The following is a 26,904-nucleotide window of genomic DNA, read 5'->3' as shown; positions in this document are numbered from 1 at the left end:
ATTTGGGCAAAAGAGCAATGAAATCAATGTACTCACCTTTAGCTATCTTTTCTTGAATCCTGGCCGGGGTGGGTGGTAAAGCAGGTTGGGGCAGTGATGGCGTTGGTGATGATGGTAGCACTGTTGTCAGAGTGGATGGATTAACTGGCTGAACTAAAGTGCGAGTTGCTGCAGCTTGTGATGAGGCTAAGTTGTTTGGCTGAACTGGAACAGAGGCGGCTGACAGGCGGTCATCCTCTGTTGTATCCAGGATGGTTGTTGTGGCATTCATGTCACCAGCACTTGTGGGCTGAGGGTTTTGGGCTTGCTGAAGGATGGTTGTCAGTTGGTTGAGAATTTGCTGAGGCAACATGGGAGTGCCATTTTCTTGCTGCAAAGGTGGACCTTGTTGTGGGTTTCTAGTAGTGGCAGTTTGCTGGTTGTTGGTGGCATCACCCTGTGTGCCATTGGTAGCATCTGCTTGTAAGTGGGAATGCAGGCGATCAACCAGTGCAGCCTTATTACCTGCGGTTTGCAACTTAAAGTGTTTCAAATGCGATTTTAAGGCTGCTATGGTTAGGGCGGATAATTGAGCTTTAGAAGTGCCATCGAGGTTGTATGGTGAGGTGGGGCGTGTTTCTTCCGACGCGGTGCGGCGTGTAGCTGGCATGGCGGTAAATTACTACGGGAGTGTTAACAAATACACAATTTAATTACTAACAACACAAACAAATAATAAACGTACGTGAAATCGGTGAATACGTTGGTATCCAGTGAGGAAAGCTACTGTTCTAGGTGTTCGGGTGGCCGGGCGATCACTGACGGAAGGTGTCACCAGGTGCTGAATCACAAGTTCAGTAACAGCAACTGGGAGTCCTACTACGTTGTGAATTAATGTTCCTGGAGTACCTCGAGCTGAGTAATAGTTCCACAAAACACCTTACGAAGTTTTTCAACCATGAAGGTTATCACACTACAATGGTGTGGTGACTCACGAGACACAGTATGACACGTGAGCTCAATACTTGATAAACCGGTTTCCTGTTCTACGCTCTCGCTAAGTATTCCACGTGAACTTAATAGCTTGCCCCTCTGATGTTTTCTCTATGCTCTTGATAACCGCCGCTGTGTACCAGGCATGTTAACTTCAATTTATTGGTGAGCAATAAATTACATTATTAGAGGTAGAGCCACTATATATTCTAAGCCTAAGCTAAGTTTGGCCATATACAGGGTAGCTATATCATTCCAAGGCAAACAGAAGGCCTTGACTGAAGTCCTTATGACTCCTTTCCTACAAAGGCCCAATTGATTCCATAGAAGCCCTTTCATGTGACCAATAGCTACTCTTTAAAATACTGTACTATCAGTATCAGTGAGTGTTTGACAAGTAATCAGCTATACAGTACATTGGTGGCCCCAATGTTTGAAACAAACATACAAGTGGTAAAAACACAGGAAAGGAGAAACAATAAAAGTTAAAATGTCTGGTCAAATTGCTTGATGTCCACTCAAATTTCACAATGCCCTGACAGTGAAAAGTTATCTGAAAAGTTATTTCGCACACTGATATATGTTGCATGTACATCTGTATGTGTAATAGTTGTGACATGGGCATGAGGGCTTTGCCTGATATGCATGCCCGACAACCCGAGGCCAAGGGCTGTCAGGCATATGTACATATCAATCAAAAACATGAATACCATGTTACAGCTAATATGCAACACTTCCCATCCGTATCAGGCTGATAGCCTGCACAGGGAAATTCAATCACCCAGCCAGTACAAGTGCAGCCACTGGATATATTATATATGCATGCCTAAAAATTTTGATTATGTGTCAGCAGTTAGTATGTTCTGGTTGCATTTGAAAGGACAAATCCTAGAGATACATATCATGGAGAATTTCGGTTACACAAGTTTAATGTTTTGATGAGTGCTATTGAATCGTTTATGGAATAATTACGGAGTTTACTATAAGCAAGCTTGCTTGTAAGAATGGTTACTTCATGCAGGGTGTAGTCTGTATTCAAAAATGTACAGAAACGGTTGGTGATTAAGCTATAGCACTATAGTTCTCACCTTAATCCAACGTTTTTTTAAGTCTTAGGATAGCGAAGGTAACAAAACGTTTTTCCATTTGAGTGGTTTTCATGGTAAAATCCAAGTCATGTAATTGATCCCCACAATTGATTTTGGCCTTAACATCTAAATAATTGCTTCCCAGATGTAAATGTACCCCGGGTGACTCCTTTGATCTGAGGTGTGTGAAAGTGTTACATGTGTATATGATCAGCTCTTAATGGTATTATTAACATTATAACATTACTGAATCATAGAACATTGGGTGACTATAAAGGGGCAGGACGTGTGCACAGATAATTAGTGTTTGGACTTTCATGTTGGTTGTAATACAAACCAGCAAACAATGAACTTCACTAGAACTCAGTAGATCTTTAGATAGCGTATCGTAAAAGTACTTTGTTTTGAAAGAGCCATATTAAGCATATGATTATGAAACAGTATTTTTTTGTTATTTTGTCAAGAAATCTGGGGGCCCTTACAAAAAAAGTTACATAGTCTTGAAGTTCATGTAAAGTGCTATCCAAAAAGTATGCTAAGCCCCAGTGAACCTCATTGTTGGCTGTTTTGCATTGCAGTTATTGAGAATCAATAATTAAGTGGCATGCAATGCTTGTCCTACCTCCAACAGTGTTTTATCATACAGTATGATAGTACTGTATAGTGGGAACTACAAATGAGTGGGCGTGGTCCACAAAGTAATATCACCCAAAAAACAGTCTCAATTTCCTCTGACGACAATGAGGTAGTATTGGTTAGGTAAAACTAAGCCCAGACAAGCCTTCAGATCGACCCGAAACGCTTTCAACAAGTTGCTACGGATTTAAAAAAAAAATATATTTAGTGGAGTTTTCTACTGATTGTCTAAGTAAGTAACTGACTGACTGATACCTTCAGACAAGTGTAACTCGATAATGGCTAAAGCTATGGGCTTGATTTTTTCACTGTTCGGCATCGCTTTGGCCCGAGAGGTGTCGTTTGTCATACTGCAGTATGTACAATGCATTCTTCATGGACTTACCAGTGTCCTCATTGTGCCCCATTCATCTTTGCTGACAGCGAAAAGTGGCGGTAGCATGTGATGGCTTCCTTTCATAACGGAAATTGTCCGTATTTTTCATAGTGGAAATTTTGATTGTAGGGGTGTTTTTCGAACAGTTCTTGATTCGTACTGCTGTATAACGGGTTGAACATACGTAGCTGACAACGAAGTGTAATGGATACTTCACTTTTCAGGCGATAATTGATATAACTGAGGCGTGTGGCACCATTTCTTTTGGAATGCATGGATCGCAGCAGAAGTGCTTTTTGAACAGTTCTTGATCCGAAATGCTGTGTAACGGGTTGAACATAGCTGACAGCGAAGCATAATGGATGCTTCACTTTTCAGATGAAAATTGATATAGCTGGGGTGTACGGCATCATTTCTTTTGTGGTAAGCGTGGGTTCACCAGTCATAGTAGTTATTTACAAAAAAGATTAAAAACAAGTGCACAGAAAAATTTGGAATTGAATTTTCAACTAGAATAGGGACCATAGCATATCGATAAAATGTACTGAAACAAGCTGGAGTAGTGCACTATATTAAATCACAGTAAAACAATAAGAAGTGTTATATCCCTACTGTGCATTTCCATTATGGTGTATCTTGAGCACAGTAGGAATATAACACTTCTTATTGTTTTACTGTGATTTAATATTGTGCACTACTCCAGCTTGTTTCAGTACTTTTTATTGATGTGCAATGGTCCCTACTCTAGTTGAAATTCTGTATACTTGTCTAAAAAATAGTTAAACATCGAAACACAGGGTTCTACAGAATTTAGAAACCCGAAAGGCCCTGTGTTGTGGTGCACAAACAAAGCAAGGGTGCTACTACAGGGCCTGAGGGGTTCTAAATTCCATAGAACCCTGTGTTTCAATGCCTAACTACTGTATTGAGCTCGTTGTTGTACCTTCACTGCTGCTTGTTGCACCTTCACAGCTGCTTGTAATGCTAGAAATGTAGCATTCTTGAGTAGAACAAGCCCCTGTCAATTTGTAACAGTGCTTGCTATCCAATTAAACGCCCATGGGTTACCAACGTTACAGGCGCATAATTGCCATGTCGCTGCAGAGATAGGTATCTATTGAGACATGAACAAGATATCTACAGGATTTAGATACCTGTAAGTAGTCAATGAAATTCGAGTTTTTCACCTTGCTGTAGTCTAATGGTAGCTATTTATCATTTACTGTGTTATGTAGGTACGTACATACATACTGTGTGTTTGTGTGTACTTCTCAATGATTGTTTCACCCTTTTATGGCAAGACACTATTGCATGATCACATGCTTGGGTACATGCTTATTTCTAGTAATACATAAGAGTGCATGCCCATCTAGTGCATATGTAGTGTTCTTTGTTGCAATAATGGGGTAATGAAATTTTACAAATATGCAGTATGTTTGTACTGAAAGTATTGTGTGTCATGATGTCTTGCCATTCTTTGTCTTTCTCTTGACTGCATATTTTAAGTATGGATTTTAACATGCAAATAATGTCAAAACAAAATGAAAATGTACATGAAAATATACACAATAATTGTCACATCTATTAATGATTGTCTCTGTCACATACTAATGGTGTGAGTTACTTGGTACACACTACACAAGTGAGTTTTTTATCACTACAAGGAATGAAATGACCACAATATGCTTCAATATTGTAGAAGAGCTTTCCATTAATATCACTTCCACTACCTGGTATCATCTCCAAGTCCTTATCTATGCAGGTATATTGAGTGCTAGCTTTATGGTTCCACCCTCCAGCCATAAGATAGCCGTAGTACTCAGTATTCCATCCTGAAGGACACTCATAATGAGAAGGGATCATTATCTTGTTAGTACGTCCATAAGCCTGGCAGAGTGCACAAGGAATGTTACGATCAGTGGCATGATTTATTGGACTACCTCTATCTAACTGATATTCAGCTCCAACCATTCTCGAATGCCCTTGATAACCTAACTGATACTTCAAATATTGAGGATTAGGAGGTAAACACAGTGGATCAGCTGCACCTCCTTCATGTTGATAATCAGAACCAGCTACAACTCCAGAGTAGATGGTATCAGCTCCATAGGGACAAGTAGAATTACCCCCATCTAACATAGGTGACTACGCCAGGTTGACAGTTACACTGTTTGTTATCAGCAACAACAGGTGGTTTAGTAGGCTTTTGTGTAGTCTGTCTAGTGGTCCTGATATTTGGTCTAACCATGATCTTTGATTCCAATTGTTGTAGTTTAGCAAGTAGGAAAGAAACTAGTGGAGAATTGATATCTTCATCAGTGATCTCCACAGCTTCAGTGAGGAAGATGATGGTAAAAATTATCAGAGCAAAGATCTTTATACTCATAACTGTTGACCTATAAATAATATAATAACAGCTTGAGGAGTAGTTTAACTTTATAGCCTACTACTGTATTTTTTTTATTTACTTTTTATTATTATAGCAACATATTGCTATACTCACCGGTACTGTAGTACAATGTTAAAATATATTCGAGCTAAATTCCTTAGTAATATCAATATCTTTGCTCGTATATGACAGGTTCAGTAGCTCATTATAATAGTGCTGCAGCTAATTGTTAGCTACTTTTATAGCAGCTCAACTGTGACAATTAACACTTCATTGTTGTGGTGGAATAGGACAATAAAACTAGCAGAAATATTATTACATAATGTACGTACTAATAATGGTAACTCTAGTGTGTGTGGTGACAGAGTGGGGGATATTGTGTGTCATAGGTTGGGTCACGTGGTCTAATTAGTGTAGTCATGAGTATGTTTTGGATGTGTGGTAATTGTGAAAGTATTTCTATTGTCAGCACTGGAATGAAAAATACAAACAAACAGGAAATAATGTGGTGGCTAAGTCAATAGAAATATACCAGTACATACAAGCATATGCACATGTATGTATCTTTAACTAAATATCAGATTTTGTTGTTTTGTATGCAAAAGGCTGTGCTAATTAAGTTAATTATAATGACTTGTTTAAATGCTGTGGCTATCAGCGTTGTAAATGGGCTGGGTCATCCAGCTTATCCGGGTCATTTGGGTCATATTTTGTCCGGGTCAAGTGGGTCTTATCCACTTCACTGAATATCTGGGTCTGACCCGGATGAAATCACGTGTGACTATAAGTTAACAAGCTCAATTGTATTGATGGAAATGCAGTTGTAAACACTCAAGAAACTTACGTGGAGCCACACCCACCATTCAGGAATATGCTTTGCTGTCTGTGTGGGGTATGTAGAGCCATGCGCTCTTATCAGAATTGTACCAGCTGTGCTCTATGGGCATGCATGCATCACCAGATCCGTGTTGCTACTTGAAATGTAGGTAACTAACTTCTGCAAATTCTGTAGCTGCATGTAAACTTACGTGGAGCCACCCCCACTTGATAATACGTACGTGGAGCCACACCCACTTGATAATACATAGCTACTTACTTCAATTTTTTATAGTGTAAAAAAATGTGGGGCTGATTAGTGGAACTAGTGGACTTTTAATCTAGCTCTTGGGGCACTCCTCTATTTTTAATTAAACCGGGTCACATGCGGGTCAGATCCAGGTCCCATCCGGATTACTATTCGGGTCAGTGGGTCAAACAGGTCAACGGTACTGACCCACTTACAACGCTGGTGGCTATAAGTAGCCTTTAGTTTGAAAACTTCCATTCAAGGACATTCATTAATCCCTAATCATAGTAAACATTTTACATACATACAGTGTATTTAATGGTACCATTTGTCTATTCCCCCTTGTTATATTTTTAATCAATAGTTGCATGTACTAAGCTAAGCAATCTTGAAATTATTTTTGTACAATGTACAGTTTTACACACTTTAGAAACATAATAAGATACACAGTCATATGAAATCAAGTTAATCACACACAAATAATTGTCACTGTCTCATACTAATGGTGTGAGTTACTTGGTACACACTACACAAGTGAGTTCTTTATCACTGCAAGAAATGAAGTGACCAAAATATGCTTCAACTGTGTAGAAGAGTTTTCCATTAACATCACCTCCACTACCTGGTATCTGTTCTAGGCCTTTGTGAATGTATGTGATCATGAACTGTGTACCTGCATTATGATTTACAGCTCCAACCACAGTACTCCCTAGTCCATCCTGGAGGACACTCATGATGAGAAGGGATCATTATCTTGTTAGTACATTTGTACGCCTGGCAGAGTGCACAAGGAATGTTACGGTCTAAACTTTGATCCAATGGAGAGGGTGTATGTGTTTGATATTCTGCTCCATATAATTGTACATATCCTTGATAACCTGATTGTGACTTCTAATATTGTGGATTAGAAGGTAAACACAGTGGATCAACTGCGGCTCCTTTGTGATCTGCATATGATCCAGCTACAACTCCAGAGTAGATGGTATCTGCTCCATAGGGACAAGTAGAATTATCCCATCTAACATAGGTGACTACACCAGGTTGACAGTTACACTGTTTGTCATCAGCAACAACAGGCGTTTTAGTAGGCTTTTGTGTAGTCTGTCTAGTGGTCCTGATATTTGGTTTAACCATGATCTTTGATTCCAACTGTTGTAGTTTAGCAAGTAGGTAAGAGACTAGTGGAGAATTGATATCTTCATCGGTGACCTCAGCAGCATCAGTGAGGAAGATAGTAAAAATCAACAAAGCAAAGATCTTTATATTCATAACTGTTGACTTCCTTACAGTTTGAAGTTCTTTGCAGTGTCTAATATTATAGAATGGTAGGACAACTAACAACCAATCACACCAACTGAACTAGTTACTAGTGGGATAGTGTAGAGTGAGTGTTGGTTGACTCCTTTTATACCACAACTAACACTGACAGGTGTTCATGGTGGCTATGAAATGTAGGAAGTTAATTGATCTATGTACCACTTGCTGTTGTTATAATATCAAGTTAAAGAAAAATTTTGAAATTTCAAGTTCGATTAGGGATCATAGAAAAAAAAAGTGGAGATCGCCTACACCTGCAGATACACTGGTGAACATTTAATCCCTAATCCAGTCTATACCCCAAGACCAAGACTGAATTAGGGATTAAATATTCACTAGTGTATCTGCAGGTGTAGGTGATCTCCCTTGTTTTCCTACTTTTTTTTTTCTATGATCCCTAATTGAAATTTCAAAATTTTCCTTTAACTTGTTTGCTTACTGTTTTTGTAACATTATTATGACTGGTGAACCCACGCATACCACATCAAGGATGGCGCCTGAATTAATGTTTTAGTCTGAGGGCGCGCCCCAGCTATCAAAACTGCTTTGAACGTGCAGTGGCCATTACGCTTCGCTTTCAGCTGTGTTCAGCCTGATCCACAGTGCTACAGATGAAAAACAGTAGAAGAAGTGCCTCTGCAACAATCCAGTCACCTCGAAAGTATGATGATTCGCGTGCCCAACTATCAATTACTGCCTCGAAAGTGCAGCGGCCATTACTCTTCGCTTTCAGCTATGTTCAGCCAGTTACACAGCGTTACAAGCAAAGAACAGTGTTAGAATCGTCTCTGCAATCAGTCCATTCACCATGGAAAATGCGGATGATTCCAGTTTACAAATGTACTGTAGGGAAGCCATGCATCACGCTACTGCGAATCAACACTTTAGGCTGTCAGCAAAAAGAAATGGGACACAAAGGAAGACAAAGGTAAGTCCATGACGCATGCATTGTACGTGCTGCAGTATGCCAAAAGGCACGTCCTGGGATGAAGTAATGTCGAACAGTGAAAAAATTAAGCCCATAGCCTTAGCCGTTATTGAGTTACGCTTGCCTGAAGGCATCAGGCAGGCAGGCAGGTAGGTAGGCAGGCAGGCGTTAGTCAGTAGAAAATTCCATTGAATAATTTTTTTTTAAATTTTGTAACTATTTATTTGCAAGCCTTTAGGATCATGCTGAAGGCACTTTTAGGCTTGGTTATACCCTAACCAATACTGCCAAGGTGCCAGGATGGAGTTGTGAAGCTGGTGTTTGGGTGAATTTTTTGGCTAGGAAAACCCAATTCTCCATGATCCCTAATATACAATACTACCGTATTATATAATAGAAATTACATTGCATTTAGTGAAAAGAGAAAATCTATTTATTATGATTATGTTTTCAAAAGATCATATTTATTGATGCCCAATTTTCAGCGTTGTAGTAATTATACGTATAGTCACCAATTGTACATATACGTATGGCATCTGTACCAACTCACGTTCAAGAATAACTTAAATACATCAGTGACTGTTCAGTTAGAGTGTTATTCCTTTACAATATGTATTATACTGTATAGTGGGTTTTACTTTAATCTTGCGTTTTAGGCACTTCGCAATATTAAAAGTTGCAACATATTTTTATCATGGTGAGTTTTGTTTGTCTCGAGGTTTTTAGTGCCTGTATAACTTTTGTTATGGAACATTTGACAACAAACCAGGTGTTTGTTTATGTACATAACAACTTGCTGATTGTTTATAACAGCTCGATCAGTTGCTCATTCCCTTACACAACACGTGTTTCTTCACCAAACATCGCTGAACACGGCTGCCCTACCAGTTTCCTTTCCTGGCGAACTTCAGGCTCCTACATCAATTAACAAGCATAGATACAAAGAAACATGGCTAACATGACAAAATTTCACTGCTCTCCATCTCGTATATGAACACTTATTACAACGAGTAATAAATCCGTGCAAGGACTTTAATGTTGCAAATTTGTCACCTCGTGAGTTAAATTAAATGTTGCATGATTTTTATTTTCGTAAGTAGATTTGTCTGTGAGAAAAACCCGCTATATGGTATACATACATGGGGGACATGCCCTTTTAACAGGAAATGATACATTCCTGGTACCTTAGAAGGCCTCCTATCTTGCTTTCTGGTCATTATATGCTCACATAACCAGATGAGAAGGTCATTCAGAAACACTTAAAGAGTTATATGCTGAACATAAATATGATAGCTACAACTGTACAGCAACACACACATGCAAAGCAAGCCTCCGGCAGCCACCGGCAGCCACACACTAAAGAAACAGTTATTGTCACCCAGAAAACCAGCACTGGGATGCCTGTGCACCACTCAGACACTCGAGTCTTGTGCAGCTCCTGAGGCAGATTATATTATAGTAATCTGCAGGCAGATCTCACAAAAGTTGAACTTGCTCCTGAGTATCAAATTGCACCAATGGTGAATTAGCAGTAATAAAATCCAGTCTTACTTCATGTTTTATGCATGTGATGTCAGACAGGGATACATAATCTCAAAACTGGCAATTAGGGGAAGAACCCCAAACCCCCTGTCTCCTTACTGAACCCCTCCACAGGAAATTCTGGTTATGTCCCTGACAATAGATAGGAATTTAAAAACTCCTAACAAACTTACACATTCCTGGACACTCCCATAAATGTGTTCCACCGTATAACAATAACAATTTTCTAACATGACGGCAATTGCTGTGAGCATTGGTGTCACAGCCATTTGGACTTGTGATCTCTCCTTTGAAATACGCATGATCTCCAAACAACGTACAACGCATTCTTCATGGACTTGCCAGTGCCCTCCTTTGTGTCCCATTCATTTTTGCAGACAGTGAAAGGTGTCGATTTGGCAGTAGCATATGATGGCTTCCCCTCGTAATGGAAATCGTCTGTGTGTTTCATAGAGGTGTGCTGATATGACTTTTAGCCAATATTCCGATAACTGATATAAAATAACGATTTGCACTCTAAATTTAGTTGTAAACTGACATAGTGGGACTGTAATCAACAGCTGACATTACATAAACAGGCGTTACTTGGATATTACTAGAGCACAAGTGCCCATAAATTAATGTTTATGTTTATCTGTATCTGCTAGTTGTTTACACATGTTACCAATCCGATACCGATATGCAAATACAGTACAAGGCTGATATAGCTGATAGCTGATAACTAATCCGATTATTGGTGCATCTAGTGTATCGTCAACCCTAGGGATTGGATAGGCATCCTTCCTAGTGACCTCGTTGACTTTGCAATAATCCACGCAAAACCGTGTGCTACCGTCCTTCTTCTTCACTAACATTCTTCAATTTCAGTTTGCGTATGTAGGGGACATGCCCCCTTCAAGTTGAAGAGATACACTTTTCCTAGTTGTCTAAAAGGCCTGGTATGGTGTTTTTCGGTAGTTAAATACCTGAAAAGTCCAATGGGAAGGTAGTTCATAAAGTTTGTAGGGAGCCGCTACACCTGTATGTCAAATTGGCAAAAAGAAATGCTGAAGTTTAATACAGGCTTCATAAATTTTAGTGTTTTATTCTCATATAGGCTGATTGATCTTACCATTAAAACAGTCAATAAGGTAAAAGAATTGTAGAAACTATTTAAGTGGGAAATAAAATGATATCATAAATAGCTAATCGGATTTAGAAGCCATATAAGTTTTCAAAGAGTTATTTTGGTGCTAGTTGGAAGTCAGTGACCAAACAGAACTGGATAAGTATGGATTGCAGTACAAAGCATGAAACTATGTGATTGCACTCAGCTTTGCCTTGTGCAATTACATGATTGTTACAGGTATAGTGAAACCTGTGTAATGGTTATGTGCATTAAATGGTCACCTTTGTATAACAACCATTGCAGGTCCCAAATGTTTTCCATACAAATATATGCATTGTGGTCTGTAGCATGCAGTCACCTGTCTGATGCATATAGCAACCAGCCAAGAATTACCTTTGAATCTCTCAATGAATACTATCTAATCTATCTGACTGCTTAAAAGTATTCAATTTCCATTAGCAACCTTCATAACAAGCTTACCTTGCAGTTTCTGTACAAAAAAGTTGGTGTGAGTTTCATAGTACATAGTCGTACTTTTGTAACTGTCATAGTCATTAATTGCTGCTGACTGCCTTATGCCTATCTATAACAGCCAACTGAATGTGAAGGACCTAGTCAAAAGATGACCATTACACACTCCCACTGTACAGTTATTCCCAAATCATGTTCAAATGTGTGTAGTTACATATACACAAAAATTACCTTACCTAGATGACAGGGTGTACATAGGTAAACATGTGAAATAAGGACAAGTGCTGTAATTTGTGCACGCAAGATATTGTTTTGCACAAATTCCAATGCATAACGATGTGTAGTACTTTTGCTTAAAATAGTTTGGTATTTCATGATACGTAATTAAACAACTAAAAAAACATTCAAACATTTTTGTGGCTACAATATAATTATGTAGTACAAAAGAAAATAATGCAGCTATAATGGATGGTTACAATGAACACGCTAATAATTGTCTCTGTTTCCTGTAATGGTGTGACTTATTTAGTACACACTACACAAGTGAGTTCTTTATCACTACAAGGAATGAAGTGGCCACAGTATGCTTCAACTGTGAAGAAGAGATAACCATTAGTATCACCTCCACTACCTGGTATCTGTGATAGAGACTTGTCCACACAAGTGTACTGTGTAGCTGCTTTATGACTGTAATGTCCAGCCATAAGGTAACCGTAGTACTCAGTATTCCATCCTGGAGGACACTCATAACGAGAAGGGATCATTATTTTGTTAGTACGTCCGTAAGCCTGGCAGAGTGAACAAGGAACATTACGTTGAACACTGTGATCTAGTGGAGATGGTGTATAGGTTTCGTACTCTGCTCCATATAGTCGTGCGTGTCCTTGATATCCAGGTTGTGATTTGAGGTATTGTGGATTTGGAGGTAAGCACAGTGGATCAACCGCAGCTCCTTCATTAGTGTAAAAGGATCCAGCTACAACTCCAGAGTAGATGGTATCTGCTCCATAGGGACAAGTAGAATTACCCCATCTAACATAGGTGACTACACCAGATTGACAGTTACACTGTTTGTTATCAGCAACAACAGGTGTTTTAGTAGGCTTTTGTGTAGTCTGTCTAGTGGTCCTGATATTTGGTCTAACCATGATCTTTGATTCCAATTGTTGTAGTTTAGCAAGTAGGTAAGAGACTAGTGGAGAGTTGATATCTTCATCAGTGCCCTCCACAGCATCAGTGAGGAAGATGATGGTAAAAATCAACAGAGCAAAGATCTTTACATTCATAACTGCTGACCTATAAATACAATAAACTAAGTGAATACAAAACATTCTACACATGTATAGATATTTCCTTACAGTTTGTTGAAGTTCCTTGTAGTATCTAATATTATAGAATGGTAGGATATGCAACTAACAACCAATCACACCAACTGAACTAGTCACTAGTAGGGTAGTGTGGAGTAAGTGTTGATGACTTCTTTTATACCACAACTACAGTAGCACTGACAGATGTTCATGAAATACAAGAAGTCAATTAATTGATTTATGTGACCATTACTGTGTTGTTAGTAATAAGAGAAATTGTATTGCATATTGTGAAAAAAACAAAATCTATGTAATAGGATTCAATTTTAAAATCATATTTATGGATGTGTTACTGCCCACTGTATGCGATTTTCAGCAGTGTAGTAATTATATGTCTATATATATAGTCACCAGTTGCATAATATTTTGCAATAGTGCTTCCATACCAACTAAAACTCAAGAATAACTTAAATGTATTGGTGACTGTTCAGTTATACTTTACTGTATGTATTGTACAACATGCCCCTTTTAACATGAAGGGATACACTATTCCTTGTACCCTAGAAAGCCTGTGCATGCTACACTGCTTTTTGGTCATTAAATTCCCACAGAACTGGATGGGAAGCTCCGGCAACCATGCAAAACATAGCTATAGCTGCCCAGAAAACCAGCATTGTGTCAGTGTATCACTCAGGCACTCGAATCTTGTGCAGCTCTTGAGACAGGACTATATAGTGATCCACAGGAGGACTGTCCAGGTATCACACATCATGTTGATTAAGATCACTTACATTGTGAGTCTGTATGAAGCTAAATGGCACTTTAATGGTTTGGTGAAGTGGCCTTATTAACCCATAATTAGGGACATAGCTGAATAACAGGTGTTAGCTAAAAACTTCAAATCCAAGGTTCACCTTGGTAAATACCAGAGGAGCTATGAAAAACTTTAAGTGTTATCAAAAAATGTGTTAATTGCATATTTTGACTTATAAACTGATGCTTAGTCTGACTTAACGGGATTATGTAGACCTTGAAAATAATTTCGAGTGCTATTCTCTTTCATTGTCGCTGTTTGCCCTCCATTTCGTACAGTGAGCTCTCCATCATGTGATGATGTCTCCAATTGCCCTGTATATTAACACCAAACTGGTGGGGTTCAGCAGACTTCACTGCACCATTAAATTATGTGTAAGAAAAGTTCGCAGTTTGCACCAAGTTTTCAACAAAACCATCCTAAAATTGAATTTTAAGCAAATCCTATGCACTCACATGAGTGTATCGCACATGCCTCCTCTGGGTAAGTACTACTTTTGAGGAACAAATCAAGTAGCTAAAGTCTTTGGGCAGGCTGTAGGACCAGGTGTCCTGCAGACCTTCAGCACTTGTGCTGTAAAGCATTAATAATTTTTTAAAAAAATTGCTCCAATGGTGAATTAGTGGTGATAAAATCCAATTGTACTTCATGTATCAGATGTTTTTGTACATGTGATATCAGACAGGGATGCATGTTGCCACTCTCAAAACTGAAGAAACCTAGACTCTTCGTCTCATTACTGAGCTCCTCCCCATGAAATTCTGGTTGTGTCCTTGACAATAGATAGGAATTTTAAAAATCGTGACATACTTGTACATGCCTGGACACTCCCACAAATGTGTTTCACCATATAACAATGACAATTTTATAACATGCTGTCAACTACTGTGAGCATTACTACCACAGCCCAACAACATGCTGTACAACTGAATTTAGGGATTTGTGTAGGTTGGCACATAATAATGTATTTGACAATGTGGTCTCTCCTTTGGATTGCAAACTATGCGCAATCAAGTTATTATTACAGTAGAATAATGTGTCATGTACACCTCAGCCCTTAGGCTTATTTCTTGTTCTTTGAAAGGACTTGATGTCCTGCTTAATCCAATTAATGGTAGGATATTGGGCAATTTGTCCAAAATTTCTTTGATTGTCTAACTATTTTTGTTAACCCTGCATATAGTTGGTCTTGTGAATGTACGTACAATATAATATTGTACATTGGAAATGTTTTAACTGCAGTGAAAGGATATACATTGCTGTTTATGATGTAGGTAGTTATTTTTGTGCTTATGACTTAAATAGATTGACAAATGTTTACTATACATGTTACAACAACAATATACGTATGTAACTACAATTTATTCTTAATTTAATCTATTGTACTATATACTCCATATGGAGGTTTCTGTACAGTAAACAAATAATAAAAAGTAAACTTTTGCATCAAACATTCTGGATTATTTCCAATGTTTGGTTCAGATACATGCAAGAAAAGTGTTACAGCCTCATAGTGTGAATTACTTGGTACACTCTACACAAGTGAGTTCTTATCACTGCAAGTGGCCACAATATGCTTCAAATTCCACATGCGATATCCATCTATGTCACTACCACTTCCTGGCACTTGTTCCAGACCATGATCTATGCAACTGAATTGACTTGAAGCTTTGGAATTATGATGTTCAGCCATAAGATATCCATAGTACTCCCTAGTCCATCCTGGAGGACACTCATAACGAGAAGGGATCATTATCTTGTTAGTACGTCCATAAGCCTGGCAGAGTGCACAAGGTACGTTGCGTTCATCACTGTGATCTAAAGGACCAGTAGTCTCATACTCTGTTCCATATAGTCTTGCATATCCTTGATATCCACTTTGATATTTAAGATACTGTGGGTTAGGAGGTAAGCACAGTGGATCAACTGCAGCTCCTTGATGGTCATACTATGATCCAGCCATTATTCCAGAATAGATGATATCAGCTTCATAGGGACAAGTAGAATTACCCCATCTAACATAGGTGACTACACCAGGTTGACAGTTACACTGTTTATTATCAGCAACAACTCCTTGGCTATGGGTAAACACCTCATACAGGCTCTGCCTTCTGTGTATGCCCTCCAGTGCCTAACTGGTAAAGAGGATAAGAATAAGAAGAATAGAATAACCATAAATGAGTACATATGTACGTGTGTATTAACAAATTAATTAGCCTTGTATACCCGTAGATTGTTACATGTGCAATTATTGTGCATGTGTAACATCTTAAAACAAATTTCAGTGTACTGTGCATTACTAATTTTATAAACAACTTTGCAATTGGAAAATATAAAGTTAAAAAAAAATACAAATGTATTCGCCAACAGTAGTACTATATATTAGGGATCACGGGTTTGTGTTTTTCTGGCCGAAATATCACCCCGAAAACCATACCATCCTGGTGCCTTGGCAGTATTGGCTAGGTATAATCAAACCCGAAAGTGCCTTCAGTATAACCCTAAATGCTTCTTATACATAGATCATTGCAAAATTTAAAAAAAAAATTTATTCAATGGAATTTTCTACAGACTAACTGCCTGTTGCCATCAGGTAAGCATAACTTGATAACGGCTAAGGCTACGGGCTTGATTTTTTCACTGTTCGACATTGCTTCATCCCGAGACATGCCTTTTGGCATACCACAGTATGTACAATGCACATATCATGGACTTTCATACCTTTGTCCTCCTTTGTGTCCCATTTCTTTTAACTGACAGCCCAATGTGTTGACTGCAGTAGCGTGATGCAGGACTTCCCTACATTTATAACCGGGAATCGTTCATATTTACCATTGTGACTAGATTGATTGCAGAGGCACTTCTAATACCGTTCTTCATTGAAAATAGTTGAAAGCGAAGCGTAATGACCACTTCACCTTCAAGTCAGTAATTGAGAGCTGGAGAAACATTAACTCTGCGCCATCCTTTCTTTTGGTGCGGTTTGTGCAGGTTCACCAGTCATAATAACGTTACAAAAAAGTAAACAAACAAGTATAAAGAAAAATTAGGAATTTTTTCCTTATACTTGTAGTTATTTGCAGAAGTTTGTGTGGGCGAGATCAAAGAAAAAGGTGTACTTTAAATTTCATAAAGTACACTTTAGGCCAGCAAACAGCGCTTTATTGCCCACAAAGAGTGCTTTATTGCACCGCAAAGAGTGCTGTATTTGTACAATAAAGCACCCTTTGTGTTGCAATAAAGCCCGGTTGCCCACGTGCTGTAGTGCAGGCTAATTTATGCCAGTACAACTAATCACCCAAGGCGGTGAAGGCTGATAGCTCAAGAGCTTAGGTCACATTGCAAGGTTGGAATTTCTAACAGAATAGCCTTCATTACAAGGTTTTTTAAAGTAGCACCTAAGGTTATGGGAATCATTAAAAAGTACTGGCCGAACATACAACGGACCAATTACTTTAAAAATAATGTTATCCCATTTCCATTCCTCACATTTAGGAAAAATCGCAATCTAAGGTCTCACTTAGTCAGAGCTAAATTAAATGGAGTTGACTGTGATGAGAACTCTCCCCCTCCTATTAAAATGGAAATTAAATAGGCCTCTGTTTATGGTGTATTTTACTTGAACAGATGTAACAACTGTTAGACACTACCCTTACAAACACAAAATAGTGAGATTAACTTTTATCTTTCAATCATATGATTCTATTTTATTCACCCACTAACCTATAAATTAAATCTCGTGCACTATTAAGCATGTAGTTACACATGGTTAACACACGCACACAATAAAACATACCTTTTTTATAATAGCAACCACTTTATTCGTCGCGCTTTTCATCATCGCTTTGATCCCAGTTGAATGATATGAAGCCACGGTAGACTAGATACACGTGATCTAATCAAAAACAGCCAAGCTGCAAAAAAAGGTGCGGCCCCCAAAAAGACCATGGTGAAAAAAAATGTGAAATTCAAGGTGGCGGCCAAGAAATGGCTGTGATGGTAGGTTAATGGTTACATTTTAATAACGACAATTCAGGTGAATTTGGTGCCACTTGGTCTCTGTTTTTGATTAGATATCACTTCTTTTTGTATTTGTATACTGCAAAGCCGGCCTATGGCTGGCTTTGGGGCTTTTTTAACCCATGTGTTTTTTTCTTTACCACAGGAAGAAGAAAAGAACTTAAAGAAGATTTGTAATACTTCAATTATTTTTGATTTTATTAGTAATTATACAAATTATATACATATATTTATTACATGCCCATTATTCCCCACAGGATATTTTTTTGCAGCTGATCTCTCTACTGGGTGACTTGAAATGTAGCTGAACTATATACAGGATGGTTTCTTTGTAGCTGAACTCTCTACAAGGTGACCTCTTCTAGCTGGTCTCTCTACAGGGTGATTTGTTTGCAGCTAAACTCTCTACATGGTGGTTTCTTTGTAGCTGAACTCTCTACGTGATGGTTTCTTTGTAGCTGAACTCTCTATAAGGTGACTTCGTCTAGCTGAACTCTCTACAGGGTGATTTTTTTGTAGCTGAACTCTCTACAGGGTGATTTGTTTGCAGCTGAACTCTCTACATGATGGTTTCTTTGTAGCTGAACTCTCTACAAGGTGACTTCGTCCAGCTGATCTCTCTACGGGGTGATTTGTTTCTAGCTGAACTCTCTACAGGTGATTTGTTTGCAACTAAACTCTCTACATGGTGGTTTCTTTGTAGCTGAACTCCCTACATGATGGTTTCTTTGTAGCTGAACTCTCTACAAGGTAACTTCTTCTCTACAGGGTGATTTGTTGTAGTTGAATTCTCTACAAGGTGATTTGTTTGAGGCTGAACTCTCTACATGGCAGTTTTTTTGTAGCTGAACTCTCTACAGAGTGATTTGTTTGCAGCTGAACTCTCTACATGATGGTTTCTTTGTAACTGAACACTCTACAAGGTGACTTCTTCTAGCTGAACTTTCTACAGGGTGAATTGTTTGTAGCCGAACTATCTACAAGGTAACTTCTTCTAGCTGATCTCTCTACAGGGTGATTTGTTTGTAACTGAACTCTCTACATGATGGTTTCTTTGTAGCTGATTCAGAACTCTCTACAAGGTGACTTCTTCTAGCTGATCCCTCTACAGGGGGATTTATTTGTAGCTGAACTCTCTACAAGTGATTTATTTGCAGCTGAACTCTTTATGTGGTGGTTTCTTTGTAGCTGAACTCTCTACAAGGTGACCACTTCTAGCTGATCTCTCTACAGGGTGATTTGTTTCTAGCTGAACTCTCTACAGGTGATTTTTTGCAGCTAAACACTCTACATGGTGGTTTCTTTGTAGCTGAACTCTGTACATGATGGTTTCTTTGTAGCTGAACTCTTTACAAGGTGACTTCTTCTAGCTGATCTTTCTACCGGGTGATTTGTTTGCAGCTGAACTCTCTACATGGTGGTTTCTTTGTTGCTGAACTCTCTACAAGGTGAATTCTTTTACCTGATCTCTCTACAGGGTAATTTGTTTGTAACTGAACTCTGTACAAGGTGCGTTTTTGTGGGTGATCTCACTGCAGGTTGATTTGTTTGTAGCTGAACTCACTAAAGGGTGATTTGCTTGTAGCTGAACTCCTTGCATTATGTCTAGTTTCTAGCTGATTTCTCTACAGGGTGATTTGTTTGTAGCTGATCTCTCTACAAGTTGATTTGTGTGTAGCTGATCTCTCTGCAGGTTGATTAATTTGTTACTGATCTCTCTACAGTGTAATTTGTTTGTAGCTGAACTGTCTACGCACGCCGCCGTTTAATTCAAGGTATTCTACAAACATAATATTTATTTCAACACTTCAACATACTTTATTTATTTATTTTTTATCACCAGTTCTCCAACTTAAAGTCATCGTAGAGACTAGCTACTTTCCCCAAGCCCACTAAAATAAAAACAAATTTGGGTAACATGACAAGGTAAGCAATAAATTTATTTCCACTGACCTTAACATTATACATACAGCTCCATACATTCTATTCTTCATTCTTGTGACCTAAGAACATGTCACCTGAGGAAGCTGTCAAAAGCAGAAATGCATTGTGACTAGTATTAAGTTCTTAGTTACCTGACTATTGACAATACTATTGTCAGAGTCTCCTGGAATTCTGAACAACGTCACAGAGTTCCGTCTACCATCTTCTCTCTCACCAATCACCTCTTAACACATATCTTGACTTACTACAGCATTAAAATTAAACATTTTATTATTTACATTTTTTTTTCTCTCCACCACACAAGTAGCATTATTGAAGACATGGATGGTAGTCTCCTGGATATGTCTGCAGATATCATCGGTGAGACCCCCAAGAAGAAGCCTATGTCCCTGAAGTCATTTGCCAAGGACGTTGTTGAACGCCTGGCAATAGTAACACCATCAGGTAGAGTCGATGCCGCTGAATTCTTAAGTTCCAGTAACGTTACAAAAAAGTAAACAAACAAGTATAAAGAAAAATTAGGAATTTTTTCCTTATACTTGTAGTTATTTACAGAAGTTTGTATGGGCGAGATCAAAGAAAAAGGTGTACTTTAAATTTCATAAAGTACACTTTAGGCCAGCAAACAGCGCTTTATTGCCCACAAAGAGTGCTTTATTGCACCGCAAAGAGTGCTGTATTTGTACAATAAAGCACTCTTTGTGGTGCAATAAAGCACGGTTGCCCACGTGCTGTAGTGCAGGCTAATTTATGCCAGTACAACTAATCACCCAAGGCGGTGAAGGCTGATAGCCCTCACCACCCTGAGTGGTCAACCACTCCAGCCAACAGGAGTGCTACCACTGGATTGCTTTTATAGACATACCTAAATGCTTCGAGGATGGGTGGGAGAAGGTAACGTTGCTGTTATGATTGTTAATGTAAACGAACAAGTCCTGGAGATATCACAGAAATACTTCACCATGTATCACAATAGAATCGATTGTGGGTTGTAACCAAAACCTGCCACAATACATGATGGTTGTCTACCATGCCAAACCATGGTGAACTACGCGTGAGTTACTTTATTAAACTAGTTTGCGTGCATTCAGGCTGCTAATAATTCATGCAACACATGTTGATTGTGAGTCCTAGTGTATGGTGAAGCTACACAACTAGAAAGTTCCATAAATCATTTAAAGTATTGCCTTGCTTGTGCTATATGAAAAATAAAGTGCTCAGCGTTTGGCCTCGATGCTAATAAAGCACTCAGCTTCGCCTCATGCTTTATTAGCATCTTGGCCATACACCTCGTACTTTATTTTGATATAGCACTTGCTGCAATGCTTGAACTTTTGCGTTGGTGAGATCAAAGGAAAAAGTGTACTTTTAAATTTCATTTAAGTACATTTTAGGCCGGCAAACAGTACTTTATTGCTTACAAAGAGTGCTTTATTGCACTGCAAAGAGTGCTTTGTTGAACAAATAAAGTACTCTTTGTGGTGTAATAAATAAAGCACAGTTTCCCAAGTGTTCTAGTGGCTCACGGCACTCACGCCAGTGTGACTAATACCCAAGCTGGTGAAGGCTGATAGCCTCGCTGCGCTGAGTGGTCAGCCCTTGTGTATAATTGGATTATTGCTTGTTTCAGTACTTTTTATTGCAGCGATACTACATTGCCCATACTCTAGTTTAAAATTCCTAAATTTTTCTTATACTCGTTTGTGAATTTTTTAAAATCAATTCATGACAATTATTAAATAGCTAGCTACCCTCACATACATATGTAATACAATCATATTCATTAGGGAGGTCATGATCTGCAGCAGTCATGAATCTAGAAGGTGTGGGCGTGACCTGTGATAAAATATCACCCAAAAACCTGCCTCGATTTCCCCTCATAATGGCATGACAGTATTGGTTGGGTAAAACCTGGTCCACAAATTCCTTCAAAATGTGTCCGTCAAGTTGCTACAGAATTTTATAAATGTATATTCAACAGAATTTTTCTGCCTGCCTGATGTGTTTAATCAAGTGTAGCAGAAAAATGGCTACAGCTATGGCCGTACTTCTAAAAATACTTCACATTCACATAATAAAAAACTTTTGGCATACTGATAGCCATACAATACGTGTGCTATTGTCTTACTTTTATCCTTCCATGGATCGGAGTAATATGTAATGTCCAGATATTGTAAAACAATAAGAAGTGAATGTCCCTGCTGTGCGTTTTGATTGTAGAATCTCTGTAGTACAGTAGGGATATCGATATTTACTTCTTATTATTTTACAGTATTTGGACATTACTTACTACTCTGATCCAGCTTGTTTCAGTACTTTTTATTGCAGCGGTATATTGCATTGTCCATACTCTAGTTTATTAAAATTCCTAATATTTTCTTATACGTGTAAGTGTTGATACGTACTTACTTATGTACAGTGTGCCAGTAGGCAACACCTCAATAAATCAATGTTTTAAATGTGTTGAAAATTACAATACACACTTTGTATTAATATTGATTGGAAAGTTTGTTGTTAAGTTTAATGTCATAGTTGAGAGGCAATATGTAACTGTAGGCTGCTAGAAATTGCATGAACAAAGCCTAGCAGAATGAAAATAGTATGTTGCAATCTAAATGTTGGTCTACATATAGTGGAGGCAGTATGTGGGTTTGATGTTCTAACTACATTACTCTGTTCAGAGTAACTACGTACTTGTCCTTGATATCTTGACTGAGATGTAATTATGCTGTACACATATTGTGCATATATGTACAGGGTTACTCAGACATGATAGAGTACCTCAGCTGAGCACATCATGCACTGCATGTACATGTTACTCTCTTTGTATGCTAGCAACTGTTGCTGATTGTGGTTTAATTTAACAGTAATACCCATGCTCTTCACTATGAACTAGACTCTGGACTTCCTTTCCTTGTACACAATGTGAATACCTATGATTATGAACAGTTATAGTTACTTGTTCAGCCAATAATCTGTCACTGTGAAGGTTTGACCTTAATTATGTAGCTTTCCTGTGCATGCCTTTCAATGAATACTATGTAATCTGTCTGGCTGTTACTGCTTAAAAGTATTCAATGGCCATTAGCAACATTCATAACAAGCTCACTAGAGGAGGTGCGACACGCACATGTGAGCGCATATGTTTTGTACAGGGAAGCTATTTCGTGGGGTAATTAACAAAAAATACGTGCCGATTGAAGTCTTTTCTTATGCTTAATTCAACGGTGTAATCAACCCCAGTGGTTTAGTTTCGATATACCATCACGTGATGAATAACTAACCGTACTAAATAAAGCCGAGCAACAAGTTGGGAAGAGAAAACCAGCGAAAATCAACTGCACAAGTGTATAAGTAGCTTTGCAGTTCACTAAATCTTAATTGTCTACGGATTGATTTTCCATGAAATTACCATTTGAAGAATGCAATTACTGCAAATTCTTTTCAATAGCGCTTAGTTCGTGTCGGACCTCCTCTGCAAGCTCACCTTGCTGTTTCTGTACTGATTGTTATAAACAAAAGGTTGGCTGAGCTTTGTAGTAATTTCCCTTTTTGTTACTGTCATAGCCCTGCTGACCACCTCAGTTATACAGGTTTTTCTCTACAGCAGCCACCTGGACATTTTGTACTTCTTTCCCTCCTCCTCCCCTCCCCCCACCTCCCCCCCAAACTGGGAGGGGACACACACACAACATTGTTTTGTGTGAGACTGTATAACCATGTGTTTATTTCAAACATTTTTGTGGCTACAATATATATGGTGCTAAAAAAATGCAGCAAAAATTATTGTCAACTACATGAAAGTACAACGAATGGTTACAATGAATACACTAATGATTGTCTCTGTTTCCTGTAATGGTGTAACTTATTTAGTACACACTACACAAGTGAGTTCTTTATCACTACAACGAATGAAGTGGCCACACACTGCTTCAACTGTGTAGAAAAGATATCCATTAGTATCACCTCCACTACCTGGTATCTGTGATAGGGACTTGTCCACACAAGTGAATTGTGTAGCTGCTTTATGAGAGGCACGTCCAACCATAAGATAGCCGTAGTACTCATGGAGTATTCCATCCTGGAGGACACTCATAACGAGAAGGGATCATTATCTTGTTAGTAAGTCCATAAGCCTGGCAGAGTGCACATGGAACATTACAGTCATAACATTGGTCTAGTGGAGATGGCGTGTAGGTTTAATATTCAGCTCCATACAGTCACCGCCTGTGGTACATATCCTTGATAGCTAGGATGTGATTTAAGGTATTGTGGGTTGGGAGGTAAACACAGTGGATCAACTGCAGCTCCTGTATGGTCCCACCATGATCCAGCTACAACGCCAGAGTAGATGGTACCTGCTCCATAGGGACAAGTAGAATTACCCCATCTAACATAGGTGACTACAACAGGTTGACAGTTACACTGTTTGTTATCAGCAACAACAGGTGGTTTAGTAGGCTTTTGTGTAGTCTGTCTAGTGGTCCTGATATTTGGTCTAACCATGATCTTTGATACCAATTGTTGTAGTTTAGCAAGTAGGTAAGAGACTAGGTTATGATGTCATCATCATCAGTTACATAGCAACATACTCTGGTATAATACCCAGTATATTTCTTATAACATTACTTTATAGCTATAAGCACCTTTCTCACTACCTAGTTATCTTTATGCTACCCTCCTGTACTAGTGCTTGTGTTGCAGTGCAAAGTTGTTGTTTTTTTTGGTTGTGTGTAATTATTATGGTGCAGTCATCCTTGTTATTTCCAGAGGGAAAATGTTGTACATACGTATATACTAAAATGAAACCTCAACATCCACTTTGAAAGACCACCTTATGATAGTGGGAAAAAGTCTAAAATGCCATCATGTCCCTTATGTTGGATCTTGTTGAGAACTTTGGATCATTTCGTATATTGTAATTCAATTTGATATCACAAACAACTGACCAAAGCTCAAATTCCCTTGGTCTGTACCTAAGTACTGAAGTTCTGAATTCTATCATTAAGTAGGACTGCAACGAATGTCAAATTTAGTATCCAGATATTTGGATGTCTTAACAAACGAATACCGAACTATTTAGTAACATTTTGATCAATGCAAAAGTGCTAGAATTCAGCCACATATTACCACATACTTAGCTCTGACATATATGCAAGATTAATGTTGGCTCTCTTTATAATCAATTTTAATCAATTTTACATGACATAACAGTCCATCTTATAGAAATATAGCTGGTAATCAAACCCATTTTGACTGTAAACACTTTTAATATACTAGTTAACGAATATCTGAATGGTAAGCTTAGTATCCAAATAATACCTTAACAAACAAATATCCAAACGAATCGAGTATTTGTTGCAGCCCTATCATAAAGCAGGTTAATTTTGAGGGTGAAAAGTTTCACAATAATTGTATTGATTTTCAATTTGTATAATGGTACTCACAAATGGTTGCTAGCTAATTGTTCAGTACGCTTTTCTAGGCTGGTGGTAACAGTTATTTGTGAATTTTTACTCCTCGAGCTCAGTCTTTCACTAGAAACTTTATCTTTGAAAACAATCCATTACTTACATGTATGGTAGCTGTTTACATTTACATATGTCCTTAATTTAAATGTTTAATGAAGCCATAACCATAAAGGCTTGGTTTGTGTTGTACAGTAACCAACTGTTAATGGATCCACTTGTGAAATCTAACCATGTGCGAGATCACCTCATTGTAAGTAAAAGTTATACCATGGCTGCAAGGGATTTTGCTGATATACATATATCCCAAAGCCTGAGGACTACAGGCCCAAGGGCGCCTGGACCAAGAGCTGCGGGTGTATATATATTAGCAAATCCCAAGCTGCAGTGATATAAGTGATATATATTGTGCACTCATCTAGTAAGTGAAAGAATTACAGAACACTCACCCCGTTTGTTTTGTACACTGATATCTGATGATCGATCGTGGTGTAAGGCTAATGACCCTCAGGGTATTATTCATGTGTCATTATGCTTCAATACACAATGTAATTCTCTTCTGCACTAAATTAAGGCTACTAACATTGCTATTGGGACAATATGTAAGTTACTATATTAGGTAGGACTCCACAAGTTACTAACCTATTTTCAATGTAGCAATCTTGTTCTATGGCCTGCTCAATGGCTAGCATGTGATGTAGAGATGCATGTCAATGCATCACCCAAACAATTATTTAGTGGTAATTCAATATGGAGAATAGTTTATTGACAATCAACTTGTCATAATTTTGTGACTACACCCAGTCTGGCTAAGAAAATAATACTGAAGTGCTCAATTAAGTGTTGCATATCACTCAATACATTTTACTAGTCAAAGCGTATCTTCTTTTTGAACTGGTTGGGCACCAAAGCCATGAGCAAACCATGTTCCCACAATATTGCCCAGGGCGAGTTAAACCTTAGCAGCACCTTGGGACATCTGTGCTAAACTGGTACATCTGTAACTGTATAATTTCAAGGATAAAAATTTGTGCCTGTGCATCAAATAAAAACGAAAACTATATATATATGAAATGATTAAGATATATATTTTATAGTTATAACACACTTACAAAGTATATGACAAAAATATACACATGAGAACCCCGCAGTGCACAAGTGCATATATTTTTGTCATATCCCGAGTAATTGCGTCTACTCATTTCAATCTTCAACAGGTGCTGTTTCACTATAAATTACCATCTATAATCATTTCATCTACTGGGTGTAGAATATAACAGTTATAACACCTAGACATTCTTGATGGATCAGACGTTTTAAATTCTTTAGCAGTGCCACGCCTATCCACTTGCAATTAGTGAAGGAGACAAGAGTTCATCAAAAATCCTCCTTGCTCAGGTGAATGATTCTACATGCTTGTCAGTATTAGAGACTTGAAATCCTTGATGGATCAGACAT

At 38.3% G+C, this 26,904-nt stretch overlaps 2 protein-coding genes and 1 long non-coding RNA gene across 5 annotated transcripts in view; 1 reads left to right on the top strand and 2 right to left on the bottom strand.

Moving 5' to 3' along the window:
- The window catches only part of LOC136257513 (presequence protease, mitochondrial-like), a 129,047-nt gene that overhangs the window by 76,422 nt on the left and 25,721 nt on the right, over window positions 1–26,904 (top strand). The gene's annotated exons all lie outside the window — the stretch shown is intronic.
- LOC136257514 (short-chain collagen C4-like) lies at window positions 12,261–13,338 on the bottom strand. Its single transcript, XM_066050736.1, has 2 exons — window positions 13,252–13,338; window positions 12,261–13,189 (listed from the first exon to the last, which is right to left on the bottom strand). The coding sequence occupies exon 2, from the start codon at window positions 13,177–13,179 to the stop codon at window positions 12,415–12,417; it is 765 nt and encodes a 254-aa protein (XP_065906808.1). The 5' UTR covers window positions 13,180–13,189; window positions 13,252–13,338; the 3' UTR covers window positions 12,261–12,414.
- LOC136258794 (uncharacterized) lies at window positions 19,842–20,316 on the bottom strand. Its single transcript, XR_010703005.1, has 3 exons — window positions 20,257–20,316; window positions 19,988–20,201; window positions 19,842–19,926 (listed from the first exon to the last, which is right to left on the bottom strand). It is a non-coding gene; the product is annotated as an uncharacterized lncRNA (long non-coding RNA).

This window comes from Dysidea avara, chromosome 6 (assembly GCF_963678975.1).
Source record: "Dysidea avara chromosome 6, odDysAvar1.4, whole genome shotgun sequence".
Lineage (NCBI taxonomy): Eukaryota > Metazoa > Porifera > Demospongiae > Dictyoceratida > Dysideidae > Dysidea > Dysidea avara.
This window is presented reverse-complemented; position numbering and strand designations above follow the sequence as displayed.

Coding starts and splice junctions, on each gene's coding strand:
- LOC136257514 (XM_066050736.1), bottom strand. CDS start 13,179: ATGAATGTAAAGATCTTTGCTCTGTTGATTTTTACCATCATCTTCCTC.